The sequence below is a fragment of the Peromyscus eremicus genome, chromosome 4, assembly GCF_949786415.1.
Source record: "Peromyscus eremicus chromosome 4, PerEre_H2_v1, whole genome shotgun sequence".
Lineage (NCBI taxonomy): Eukaryota > Metazoa > Chordata > Mammalia > Rodentia > Cricetidae > Peromyscus > Peromyscus eremicus.
Window position 1 is genome coordinate 39,098,363 of NC_081419.1, and position 13,648 is coordinate 39,112,010.

Genomic DNA, 13,648 nt, shown 5'->3' on the forward strand with positions numbered 1-13,648 from the left:
AGCTCCCAGGGAAGCAGGTGCCACCCAGCGGACAGTCTGGGCCTTTGAAGGGACTTATGGCAGAAACTGGGCTGAGGTATGAGGAGGGAGATGAACGGATCAGTCCAGGTGCCTAATCCCAGTCCCTCAGGCAAGTACCCACAGCCTCATAGTGCTCCTTTAGGAAAGGAAACACAGGAATCAACACTTTGCTGTCCTTCCAGGCCTCCAGCGAAAACGTTCTCAGAACCCCAACCCACCTGACCAGTTTCCATTTCCTGTTCTCATCAAGATGGCCACGCAGAGCATTTCTGCTGACAGCTTACTCGGAACATTGCAAAAACCCACCATCGTTGGCCATAGGGGCAGCCAACAGAACCACCCACAATTCAGCAGGTGATTTCCATTATGGGTGTTATCTGAGCCATACTCTATGAGGTCCTCACTGTCTCACAATTATCAGGGGCTGGCTGAGTTCCCAGCACATGGCCAGGTTTTTATTTATTTATTTTTTAATAGGAATTAGAGGCATCTCGGGACCCAGCCTTTTATCTCTTTCAGTTTTCTAGTCCGAAGCATGGGCCGTTGTGTGCATTGCCATTACGGAGAGAGGGCTAAAATGCTAGCAGAAAGCAAGCGCCAAGTTGTTCCTGAGAATCATAGAGTGGTCAGCATGCTGACAGAACTCTTGCTTCACTGTAGTATGCAAACGCAGAAAATGTCTTAGGCTTGGTCCTGACTCTTTCTTCACTCACTCAGTCGCTCACTCACTCACAGCACCAGATCGTCCTGTCTTAGGACTTAGGGCTTCCCTGACGCACTGCCAGGGACTAGTACCGTATTCTTAGGACTTTTACTCTTACAACCTTGAGGAGAAGGACTGCATCTGTCTTGGCCTCTGTACACCAGGTGCCCAGCACTGTGTCTGATCAACAGTCTGTGCTCAAGAAGAGAAAACGTGTGCCAGATGGATGGAGGAGTGTACAAAAGAATAGGACTGCGGCGGGGGGGGGGGGGGGGGGGGGGGGGGCAGTGCCCTGGTGTCAGCATTTTACTGTGTAGCTTTGTTTTTGGGTCTCCCATTCTTTTTCTGTTTAAAAATGCCAAAAAGCAACAGAACTGTAGAAAACGAAAGCCCCCCTATAAATCACGCCTCCCCACAATCCATGCTTGGTACACAACAAATAGCCCTTGACAACAGTGTGTCATTTGTCTTCCAGTGCCTGGTAGCACGGCTGTCACATGGATGACAGCCAGGCTTAGGAGGTAGCTGAATGCCCCAGAGACAGCCCCCCTCCCCCACACAGGTGGGGTTGAGCTTCTGCAATCAGAGACGTGGTGCCAAGGGTGGGGGCTTTATATCTGTCGGTGCGGAAGCCTTTCCTTTACATAGCTTCCCTTCTGGTTTTCCCTCTTCTCCCTCTAGTTAGTTCTCCTTCGTATTGATTCCCAAAGCTAGTTAAATATTTTCTTTCGGTACCTTTAAATTCTGAGATTGTTGTCTCTTTAGCAGACTTAGCACATCCTTTCCAAGATTCCAGTAATCCTTCTACTATAAGCAAGGAAGTGACTAAAATTTCCCAGAAGTCTTGACACGGCAGACTCCATGTGCTCTTTATACATCACACACACACACACACACACACACACACACACACACTCTCACACACTCACACACACACTCTTAGGAAACACCATCTACATATTCTATACATCTACTCTTACCTCTGTGAAGATGCTCACAGATATCTCCCCCACCGGACACGTAGGCGATCCACTTATGGAACTGTTTCCTCGAGGCCACCACGGTGTTGTCGGGCTGTGCCTGGATCTTGTACTGGAGTGGGCCCATGATCACCTTCCTCTTACAGTGCCACCTCAAGGAAATGAGGGTGGAATCACATTCATAAAGTCTTAATGGTTCTTCTGGACCAGATAGGTTCAGGCCTAGGCAGCCGCTGGCTCCCACGTTGAAGAGGTGGTTGTTTGAAACCCATTTCCACAGCATGTTCTTGTTCGGTGGCTTGCAGTTCTCCAGGGTCAGCACAGATGGACCTGCCTGAATGCATGTCTTGAGGCTCTCACTCTGGATAATGAAAATTCCTTTATCTGTAACAGGATAAATGAAAGATGAGGCATGCAATTTTCGTATATAATTAGCTAGGGCTCTGATGATCCCAGTGCGTGCAGCTACGCTGTGATAAGTCACAGCTGTCAGTCATTTTGTAGTTGGGGGACAGAGTCCACCAGTCTTCATGGGTACAAAACAGTTTCCTGTCAAGCAGGTGAGTCCTTACAGGCAATCATGGGAGACCACTGATCTGAGAGGGCATGGATGAACAGGGTTTCCTGGCAGTCAAAGTTCTTCTAACACTTGAACAGACAGCCATGATGCACAGGACCAGTGGGAGCGACAGTGGGTGTCCAGGGACATCGGTGCGGCCATAATCTATTTTTCTTCAGACAAATACCGTAGTGTTGGGAACATGGCGGCTCAGTTGAGAGCCGTTGAGATGAAAATCTCTAGACTCATGATCCTGCAGAGATCCACACGGTAATAAAGTAAACAGAAGCCCTTCTCTGTGGCTGTCTGATAGAGGATTCAGTGCTGGTGAGAGCTTAATGCTTCTGCGGATTGCTTTCTGTCTAGATCCATCAGGAGTGCGAAGGTGGCAACGTCTGATATTCTTATCAGAAGTAGCCTAGGGAGCATGGCGGTGGCATCAGGAGAAATCCTGATACCTAGATACAAAAGAGGCCCAGAGCACAGAGGCAGCGGTAGAAAAGAACACAGGGCATGATAGAATATTCCTTTGGCTAGTCTCCTATGAAAAAGCTGGTAGGAGCCAGCCAGAGAATCCATGTCCACTGCTTGCCTGCTGGCCTAGAAGTCACCTACTCATGACTATCACAGGTATTCTAAAGATGATAGTGCTATCTTAGTCCTGTGGTCTAAATTCAGTAAGTACTTGATGTTGGTTGGACATGTCAGCAGCTGCTGCTTAAAAACCCATGACAGCTAATGTGGCTTTATCTCAGAATATTTGTTCACATCCTTGAGTTTTTTTGTCCTCCCCTGAGCTAGGCTCCCATATTACATTTTACTTTCCATTTATTCTTAAAAATCCCAAAGGGACCTTACCAGATTCCGTAAAATGGCTGGGTTTAGGGCAATGAGAGCCATCCATACAGCAAAAGTTGGGCAGAGACAGGGAGAGCCTTAGAGAGATTTGAAACAGTGCAGATGAGCATCCTAACACATGGGAGTGAGGGGGTAGTGCCTCCTTTTGGGAAAATCCTTTTGGTTTCCTCCAAAACTGGTCTGGCTGAGAGTTGATTTCTAGTAACCCAAATCACTTAAGACACTGTTAAAAACATTGTCAGTGTATTAGTGAAAGCCGTACCTCATTTAATAATTGATAACCTTTCTTATAACCATGTGTTTGAGGAGTTAAATTAGTTGTCAGGAAAATGCTTTGATTACCATACATCAGAGCAGAAGAGAAGGGAATGTCGAGGAGGTGGGGTGGGGTCGGGTGGGGAATGAATAGTTTTAGGGAGATTTCATTTAGATCTGGAAGTTTGTTTTCCCAATGAAAGCCACGTCTGGGGAGTTATTAGTAACAGTCATTCAAAATCAATTCCACCTCTCATCAATGTGATATGGACTTCAATAATTAACCTTCCCTCCAGCCCTTCTTTTCACCTTTTCATGCCTGGGCAGAATGTTAGCCTTAATTTCTGCTGTAATCTACTAATTGCTTTCTAGCTAGCTCAGAGTTCCATTAATTTTTCAATAAAGGATAATTATGTTACTATGATCAACCTGTAGCTCAGCTTCTATCGAACAGGCCCATCCCAGTGCATCCAGCTCTGATATCTACTGACTGGGCCTTGATTTATGCATCTGAGACAGGCACATTGGGTAACTGGATTGTGGGTAAGAGCTGTGGACACAGGTGGACCCACCATAGACCAGTTGTCTATCTGTGGACTGATGGCTGACCTCTGAGAGCCTCACCTTCCCTATTTGAGCTGGAACTATGTACGATATGAATCTCATAAGGATCCTTGATGTAAAGGATGTTGACTACACCAAGCAAAACTACCATGGCAAGTGAGAAGAGGCCAGTAAGTGTCCTTAGTAGTACCCCCCAGACTTCTTGATTCTGAGTGACAGAGCCCGCTGCAGACCTGGAGACCTGGCTGGACGTCACGAAGTTCTACTCTGAACATCTGCCAAAGGCTTTTTTATTTTTCAACATTACCATGAAAGTTTATTTTTACTTTTGTTTTAATCACACACAGTGGGAAGCAAAGGGATTCTGAGATATTATGCTATCATCCTTTATGGAGGAATCATACTCTTCAAAAAACCAGATTTTAAAAATCCTTGTCTCACTTTTTCAAGTACATGCACAACTATTATTAAGACTCCTCATGTTCTGTTCTTTCACACTCCCTTCACTGTCAAGTATATACTGCAACTTCAAAAAACTAAGAAAAAGAAAGATTTGTGACATGAACAAGTACTGTATTGGTGGTGGGATGAATTAGTGGACATAGAAATTACATATCACCAGGATTTGAGGGGAAAAAATAATGTTTAAGTTTCCAAATTAATACACATTTAAGAGAAGGAGTGGCAGAATCAGGTATGGTGAGATCATACCAGCAATCACCGAAGTCTTTCCCAAAGCATAAAATACAACTAGATAAGGCTGGCCCATGCTGCAGAGCTCCGGGTACCCTGTAGGTTCCATGCCAGCTTCCTTTGGAATGCTGCTTTGGGAAAGTGAATCAGTATGTTATCTTTTGTTTTGTTTTTGTTTTTGTTTTTTGAGACAAGGTTTCTCTGTGTAGCTTTGGTGCCTGTCCTGGATCTCGCTCTGTAGACCAGTCTGGCCTTGAACTCAAAGAGATCCGCCTACTGGGATTAAAGGTGTGCACCACCACCGCCTGGCTCGATGTGTTATCTTAGACAAGTGGGCTGGCTCACCTACCTGAGCAAATGCGGGCCTCTCAAAAAACCAAGTTAACAAACATCCGAGCAACTTTCCCATCAAGTCAGAGCAGAATCTGATCCTAATAGTCCATGACTCTGTCTGTCCAATCAGCCATCTGCTTACTAGAGGAAGAGTCCTGCCATTTTGTAGGCTGGTCCTGAGCTCCCTCCTTCCACCCCAGCCTCTCATGCACTGGGATCTCAGGTGTGAGCTACCACGCCTGGCTTCCAGCACCCCAAATCTCCTTGAATTCACTAACAATGAAACAATCTTCCAGTGGATCATGAGGAGACCCACTGTAAGCATCATTGTTCTGGTTGCTACTGTGTGTACATATCAGTTGTCACTAAAAATTCTGCAATGTGGAAAAAGGCTACTAATCCTTAGTGTGTGCAGTTGTTGGGTACTGTGTGCACATATCAGTTGTCACTAAAAATTCTGCAATGTGGAAAAAGGCCACTAATCCTTAGTGTGTGCAGTTGTTGGGTTTCAAGAAGGATGGAAATCAAGTGTGGGAGGAATCAAGACTGATTATATATGTCAAGGACATCAGTTCTGCCTGAACAGTGATTAAGTGATTAATGAAGTACTGCCTGCATTAGAAATCTCTTTGCAGGGAAGTGTCATGTTCTTCCCTTCCTAATTATAAATTTGGGTGGAGAAGAAGTATGGATTACTAGAAGAAACTTACAAGCTAATTAACACTCTTTCGAACACAGGTAGGTAAAAATGGTACATGCTTTTTACTTCCGAGTTTCTGAGCAGTGAGAGGGAGCACCGGACTGATCAACGGTTCTGCTTAAGCCAGGGTATTTTTTTCGTGACTGCAGGTGGGACATTCATTCACTTTCTCATGCAAGAAGCACCCATTGGTGCCAGCTTTGTGGGAGGGACAGGCCTAGAGGCTGTCCGTGGAAACTATCAATCCGTGTGTTCTAGAATCTTGAGAACTGTCCCAGCTCATGTAATGAAGGAAGTCCTGTCAGTGCTGAAGAAAGATGACGCAATTACACTCAAAATGAGTCTATAAAAATAAGTAATTAAAATAAATCCAGGACAGAGAAAATAGATCACATAAAAAGACGCTCAACTGAGCCTTCAATGGCTGTCAGTAGGAAGTAGATGGGACTCCCTTCCATGTAGGGAGCATGTGGATACATGTGCTTCCCGGTTTTCCAGGGAGGATAGATGGAACAGCCCCGGGGAGAACCTGAGTTCAGCAGAGGAGACAAGATTTGCCCAGCAGCCCAGACCCGTGACCTTCAGTCAGGTAGGACAGGCTATTTAATTGGACCTTTCATCCACTGTTTTTCTTCCAAATCCACTGTCTTGGGATACAAGTACAAAATTTACCGAGGACTGCATTCTACCGTGGCTTTATTTTCATATGTCCTGTCAAAACATTTAGAAAGAAGAACATGAACCTGAAATTTCCAACAGCAAACGTGGAGGGAATGAAGTGTTGGGAACCTGAGATGGAAGGGCATCTGAGTCAGAGTGCTGCCCTGAGGCGTGAGTGACAGGGACAAAAGCAATGACAACTCGAGGCTAAATGTATATTTTATTTTACCTACCAGAAGTCCAGTGTGGTGGAAGCCAGGGGTTAGAGGCATCATTCTGGTTTTGAATATCAGAGGATCACAGTCCTCATATTTTCACCCAAGAAACACTGACTAGGGGCCTTGCTATTTGTAACCACGAGTATGTCCTGATACCAGTCCCAGATAGCTGTCTCTGCTTGTCACACAGTGTTCATAATAGCAGGGGACTGAGTCAATAGATACACTGGTGGCCAGGTGAGGGATCGTGCAGAGGATGCCCTGGATGCAGAGAGTATCACCAAAGCTTAGAGATGACGAAAATAGTTAGCCTTTGGGTGATGTCAGCGCAGCTGGGTAGAAAATGTTCACAGCAGAGGAACATGAATTAGAATGGCTTCTTTGTGCTTTGGGGTCTTAAATTGTATTTAAAAAATGTTTATATTATTAATTATATTCTATGAAAGGGAGCTTTTGAAAAAAACATGGCTGATGCTGTGGCTTAAAAGGTAAATTAGGATCAAATAGCATTCAACAAAAACATTTATTGTGTATGGTTTGTGCGCCCAACATCCTTTTAGGTGCCCAGACAATAAAAGACAAATAACCAAGCTCCTACCTCAGAGGTGCTCTGATTTAGGTGAAATGAATAACCATTCCTTGCCCTACTCTGTATCTAAACTAACACCTCATTAAAATAAATAAAAAACCTCTTAGAAGCCATTAATTTAGCACAAACTAGCTCCTACCAATCCAACAGCTAAGAAAGTCATCAGATAGCATCTTGGGCCTTTAGAATAATAGCTCCTCCCATCTCACTGTACCTGCCTCTCCGGTGTACCCACCAATATATTTTAAACTTTCCTTGATTTATGATTTTCTTTGTCCTATAAAACTAATAAATAAATAAACAAACCAAAAACCAACCAACCAACAACAACAACAAAAAAAAAAAAACACAAAAAAAACCCAAAAACAAAGCTGTGAAACTGCTTCTACATTGGATGATGGAATTTGCCATAACCTAAATCTGTGTTCTCAGGCTATGGTCATTTAAAATAGCTCCAATAAACTGTCTTTTATTCTCTTTAAGTTGAGAACTGTGGTTTTTACATTGACACATACTCGCACTGGCTAAGTTTTTGGCTTCATGGATCAAATGGCTATGGGATGTCTCCCAACTCCTTGAGGTTGGAGTGAGAGGTAGGAGCTAGACAGATTCCCTGATAGGCAGGCAGACAGGGAGAGGGCCCAGAATGAGGTACTAAAGATGGTGAGCTCCCAAGATGGCTGGCTTCTTCACTGTCTTGACCTGAGACAAAAGCTTGGCATGGTAAACCAAAGACCTTTGGACTTTTTCTCTGGCCAGTAGTGCCTCTGCTGATGGACTGGCCCAGCAAGTTCAAAGCTGGATGAGGGCATGTTTACGCAACAGTTGAGGGCCTATTAGCTATCCTATCTTTTTTCAAATTGACCAACCCTGAATTAGAGGAGGAAGACTCCCCTCGAAGACTTAAAACAGCCCCAGCTTTCGAGGGGGAGCTGGGGTTCGGCTTCCTGAGTACCCTGTCTGCTTTGAGGAGGGTCTTTCTGTGTGCTTTCTGGACGTGTTCTCTCTGATAAAAGTCTTTCTTCGCCAGCTGATGCCTATGCTGGAGAATTTCTCAGCTGTTACCTATCACACAGGAGATTATTTTCGCCTTTAAAAAATTTATTTATTTATTTATTTATATTTTATGTATGAGTGCTCTACATGTATACCTGTATGCCAGAAGAGGGCATCAATGCAATCCCCATCAAAATCCCAACACAATTCTTCACAGACCTGGGAAGAACAATACTCAACTTCATATGGAAAAACAAAAAACCCAGGATAGCCAAAAGAATCCTATACAATAAAACAACCTCTGGAGGCATCACAATCCCTGACTTCAAGCTCTACTATAGAGCTACAGTACTAAAAACAGCTTGGTACTGGCATAAAAACTGACATTTGGACCAATGAAACCGAACTGAAGACCCTGACATTAATCCGCACACCTATGAACATATGATTTTTGACAAAGAAGCCAAAAATATACAATGGAAAAAAGAAAACATCTTCAACAAATGGTGCTGGCATAACTGGATGTCAACATGTAGAAGACTGCAAATAGATCCATATCTGTCACTGTGCACAAAACTTAAGTCCAAGTGGATCAAAGACCTCAACATCCCCAAAGAAGAGAAGTACACACACACTATCACCAAAAGATAACAGAAATGAACAATCACTGGTCATTAATATCCCTCAATATCAATGGACTTAATTCACCTATAAAAAGACACAGGCTAACAGATTGGATACAAAAGCAGGACCCATCTTTCTGCTGCATACAAGAAACACACCTCAAATTCAAAGATAGACACTACCTAAGAATAAAAGGCTGGGAAAAGTCTTTCCAATCAAATGGTCTTAAGGAACAAGCTGGTTTAGCCATCCTAATATCCAGCAAAATAAACTTCAAACTAAAATCAATCAAAAGAGATCAAGAAGGATATTACATACTCATCACAGGAAAGATCCACCAAGATGAAATTTCAATTCTGAACATTTATGCCCCAAACACAAGGGCACTCACATATGTAAAAGAAACATTACTAAAGCTTAAACCACATATAAAACCCCACACATTAATAGTGGGAGACTTCAACACCCCACTCTCACCACTGGACAGATCTGCCAAATTGAAACTTAACAGAGAAATAAAGGACTTAACTGATGTCATGACTCAAATGGACTTAATCGATATCTACAGAACATTCCATCCTAACAAAAAAGAATATACCTTCTTCTCAGCACCCCATGGAACCTTCTATAAAATCGATCACATACTTGGCCACAAAGCAAATCTCAGCAGATACAAAAAAATTGGAATAAACTCCTGTGTTCTAGCAGACCACCGTGGTTTAAAGTTTAGATTTCAATAACAACAAAAACTACAGAAAGCCTACAATCTCATGGAAACTGAATAATGCTCAACTGAATCACCAATGGGTCAAGGAAGAAGTAAAGAAAGAAATTAAAGACTTCCTAGAGACAATTGAAAATGAATATACCATATACCCAAACTTATGGGACACTATGAAAGCAGTGCTAAGAGGAAAATTCATAGCACTAAATGCCCACATAAAGAAGTTGGAGAAATCTCACACTAGTGACTTAACAGCATACATGAAAGCTCTAGAACAAAAAGAAGCAAAGTCACCGAGGAGGAATAGATGCCAGGGAATAATCAAATTGAGAGCTGAAGTCAAAGAGAACAATACAAAGAATTAATGAAACAAAGAGTTGGTTCTTTGAGAAAATCAACAAGAAAGACAAACCCTTATCCAAACTAACCAAAAGGCAGAGAGAGAGAGAGAGCATCCAAATTAACAAAATCAGAAATGAAAAGGGAGACATAACAACTTACACTGAAGAAATCCAGAGAATCATCAGGTCATATTTCAAAAACCTGTACTCCACAAAACTGGAAAATCTAAAAGAAGTGGGTAATTTTCTGGATAGGTAACACATACCTAAGTTAAATCAAGACCAGATAAACTATTTAAAATAGACCAATAACCCCTAAGGAAATATAAACAGTCTTTAAAAGTCTCCCAACCAAAAAAAGCCCAGGACCAGATGGTTTCAACGCAGAATTCTACCAGATCTTCAAAGAAGAGATAATACCAATATTTTTAAAATTGTTCCACACAATAGAAAAAGAAGGAACGTTACCAAACACCTTCTATGAGGCTACAATTACCCTGATTCCCAAGCCAAACAAAAATGTAACAAAGAAAGAGAATTACAGATGAATCTCCCTCATGAACATTAATGCAAAAATACTCAATAAAATACTGGCAAACAGACTCCAAGAACACATCAAAACAATTATCCACCATGATCAAGTAGGCTTCATCCCAGGGATGCAAGGGTGGTTCAACATACTAAAGTCTGTCAACGTAATACACCATATAAACAAACTGAAAGAAAAAAACCACATGATCATCTCACTAGATGCTGAAAAGGCATTTGACAAAATCCAACACCCCTTCATGATAAAGGTCTTGGAGAGATCAGGAATACAGGGAACATACCTAAACATAATAAAGGCAATTTACAGCAAGCCAACAGCCAACATCAAAGTAAATGGAGAGAAACTCAAAGCGATTCCACTAAAATCAGGAACATACTTATTCAATATAGTACTTGAAGTTCTAGGCAGAGCAATAAGACAACATAAGGAGATCAAGGGGATACAAATTGGAAAGGAAGCAGTCAAGCTTTCACTATTTGCAGGTGACATGATAGTATACATGAGTGACCCAAAAAATTGGACCAAGGAACTCATACAGTTTATAAACACCTTCAGCAATGTAGCAGGATACAAGATTAACTCAAAAAAAAAAAAATCAGTAGCCCTCCTATATACAATTGACAAACAGGCTGAGAAAGAAATCAGAGATACATCATCACCCTTTACAATAGCCACAAATGATATAAAATACCTTGGGGGTAACTCTAACTAAGCAAGCGAAGGATCTGACAAGAACTTTAAGTCTCTGAAAAAAGAAATTGAAGATGTAAAAAAAAAAAAAAAATGGAAAGATCTCCCATGCTCATGGATAGGCAGGATTAACATAGTAAAAATGGCAATCTTACCAAAGCAATCTACAGATTCAGATCCTGTTATAGATGGTTGTGAGCCACCATGTGGTTGCTGGGAATATGAACTCAGGACCTCTGGAAGAGCAGCCAGTGTTCTTAACCTCTGAGCCATCTCTCTAGCCCCTAGTCTTGCCTTTTAATTCTTTAACTATCAGAGAAAATGGACCCAATTGAGACCACTATGCAGTAACAAGAGTTAAAGTACAACGGAATCTTTCTATGCCGAGTGGAGGCACCTGTAGGAAGTGTCTCTTCTACTTGGAACTCTCCTGGTTTCCTCTACCTGTCTTTAGTGTCTCCCGGGTTACACAGCTCTTCTCTTAGAAGCAGCCGCATGAAGAAATAGAGTGGCTAGGACAAGTTTTGAACTGTTAGTTCTCTGCACAGCATCAGCACCTTAGCAAACACCACTTGCAGAAAACAACAAAAGAGTTCTAAAGAAATTCTACGCTATGGCGACATTTTAGGCATGCAAAAGGGCTCTCTAGTATTCAACAGGTCACACCATGAGGAAGCTGGCCTCTGTGGTGCTCTACATGAAGGGAACTGCAAAGAAAGTTCAAGTTCACAGTTCACATCAAGTGCAATGCTTAAGACAAACTAGTAAGAAGTCACACTTGTGAATTGTATCCAGTGTCAGTTCCTTTCTCAGTTCCCCGAGTTTGAAGCCTCTTATACCCCATCCACCCAAACATCACCCACTGGCCTCAAGTGAGGGCCTGCAGCTTCTCTTTGAGTCAGTTCATTTTGTGTGTGTGTGTGTGTGTGTGTGTGTGTGTGTGTGTGTGTGTGTGTGTTGGTCTATGTGTGTGGTATATACTTGAGCACTTGTGTGTGCAGGTGCTCATGGAGGTCAAAGGTTGGGTGTTCTCCTCTGCCGTTCTCAACTATATTCCTTTGATCTAGAGCTAGCCTGCAAACCGTCGAGCCCCAGAGACCCTCTGTTTCTGCCCACCCTACCCCCAAGTGCTGGAGTTACAAGAACACATGCAGTTACACCTGGCTTTTTCATGTGGGGATTTGAACTCAGCCCCTTGTGTTTCCACACCAACTGTTCTTTCCAGTTAACCCATCCCGAGCCCCTCTGACACTATTGTTTGAGGACAGAAGGGTGCAGGAGGAAAATGGGGAAGTCATCTATCTCCCTGTGACTAGTCTGAAGGTGAGCATCTTCTCTCTGGGGATGTATAATCACTGTATCGGCTTTCCGTATTTGGGTTTGGCTGCGCTCACTTTAGTGAACACAGGGATTCAGACCCAGCTGCATGCTGACGATTCTGGAGCAGGAAGGGGTGTGGTAAGCTGTTGAAGCAAACTCTCTTCATAGCTCTGGGACAGAGAAATCTGGTTCTCTTCCATATGACTTTGTAAATCTGAAGGGAGGAACTTCCCAGGCTCACAGCCAGGGCCTCTGCCTGGCTCTCCAAAGAACAGAAGCACAGAAGAGAAAGGGAGACAGTCTTCGCCACGCCTCTTTGCACAAAAGTCTACGTTTTCTCTCAAGTCCTCGGAGCGTTATGTATGTCTTTAACAGCCCTTGGGGTCCTGTCTATTGCCTTTTATTAATCAACTAAAAAGTTACTTAAGTGCAAAAACAAAACAAAAACAAAAGCAAAAACCCCAAGTCCCAACCCTTGTGTGTCAGCGCTCCCTTCTTCCCGCCCTAGCATCGTCCTTGACTCTGAGGTGTCTTTATTCTCCAGCTGCTTCTGAACTGACTAATCACACCCACGGGTCCCCTCTTGCTAAATCTTTTACATGCTCCTGTCCCCTCTCTCTCTAATCTCCACAAATCACCAAATCACCGCTCCAGGTTCCAGGAGGCTCACAATACCCTTTGTCACAAATGGGGAAACCGAAACCCAGCTTAATCAGCTCCACTGGGTCCGGCTGTGAGGCTTCGAATTGCCTGTTCCCAGCCCCTGCAGGTGCAGTAACCATTTAGACTGCTTTTGACAGTCTCAGCCTGCCTGGCCCTTGCTCACTCCTCTCCCGCAGCCCCGCAGCCAGGCTCTTCGTCATAATTCCCTATCTTACTAAGAAGATTTAAAACTGAGCTAGGAACGTGTTTCTTCCTTTTCGTTTTCAGCCTATTCCTGCATCATTTTGCCACCATTTAAAAGAAAAGTATCCGGCAGACGTCACTGGGGTAAAAATCATTACTCACCGTGGCTCTGTTATCTTTGTATGGCCTGTGTTGAAACTGTACCATCTCAGTCACCAGGGAGCATGCTTACAAGGGCAAGCTACGACAGGACACAGTAGGATTGACATGTTAAATTTCCTGCCCAAATGCCTGCCTATTAAAGCCTGGGGGAAATGATACAGACTGAACCTAGCAAGCAAACAGAAAACAGCTCCACCATCATCAACCCCCCCCCCCCCCACACACACACAAAAAAAAAGACTCCAGAAATGAAATATGACCT

The 13,648-nt window shown here is 43.2% G+C and overlaps 1 protein-coding gene across 1 annotated transcript in view; it reads right to left on the reverse strand.

The window, feature by feature from the left end:
* Pla2r1 (phospholipase A2 receptor 1) overlaps nucleotides 1-13,648 on the reverse strand; it is a 122,641-nt gene that overhangs the window by 99,805 nt on the left and 9,188 nt on the right. The window contains exon 2 of the mRNA XM_059260527.1: nucleotides 1,705-2,088. Coding sequence (XP_059116510.1) covers nucleotides 1,705-2,088 — 384 coding nt within the window. The remainder of the gene's footprint in view (nucleotides 1-1,704; nucleotides 2,089-13,648) is intronic.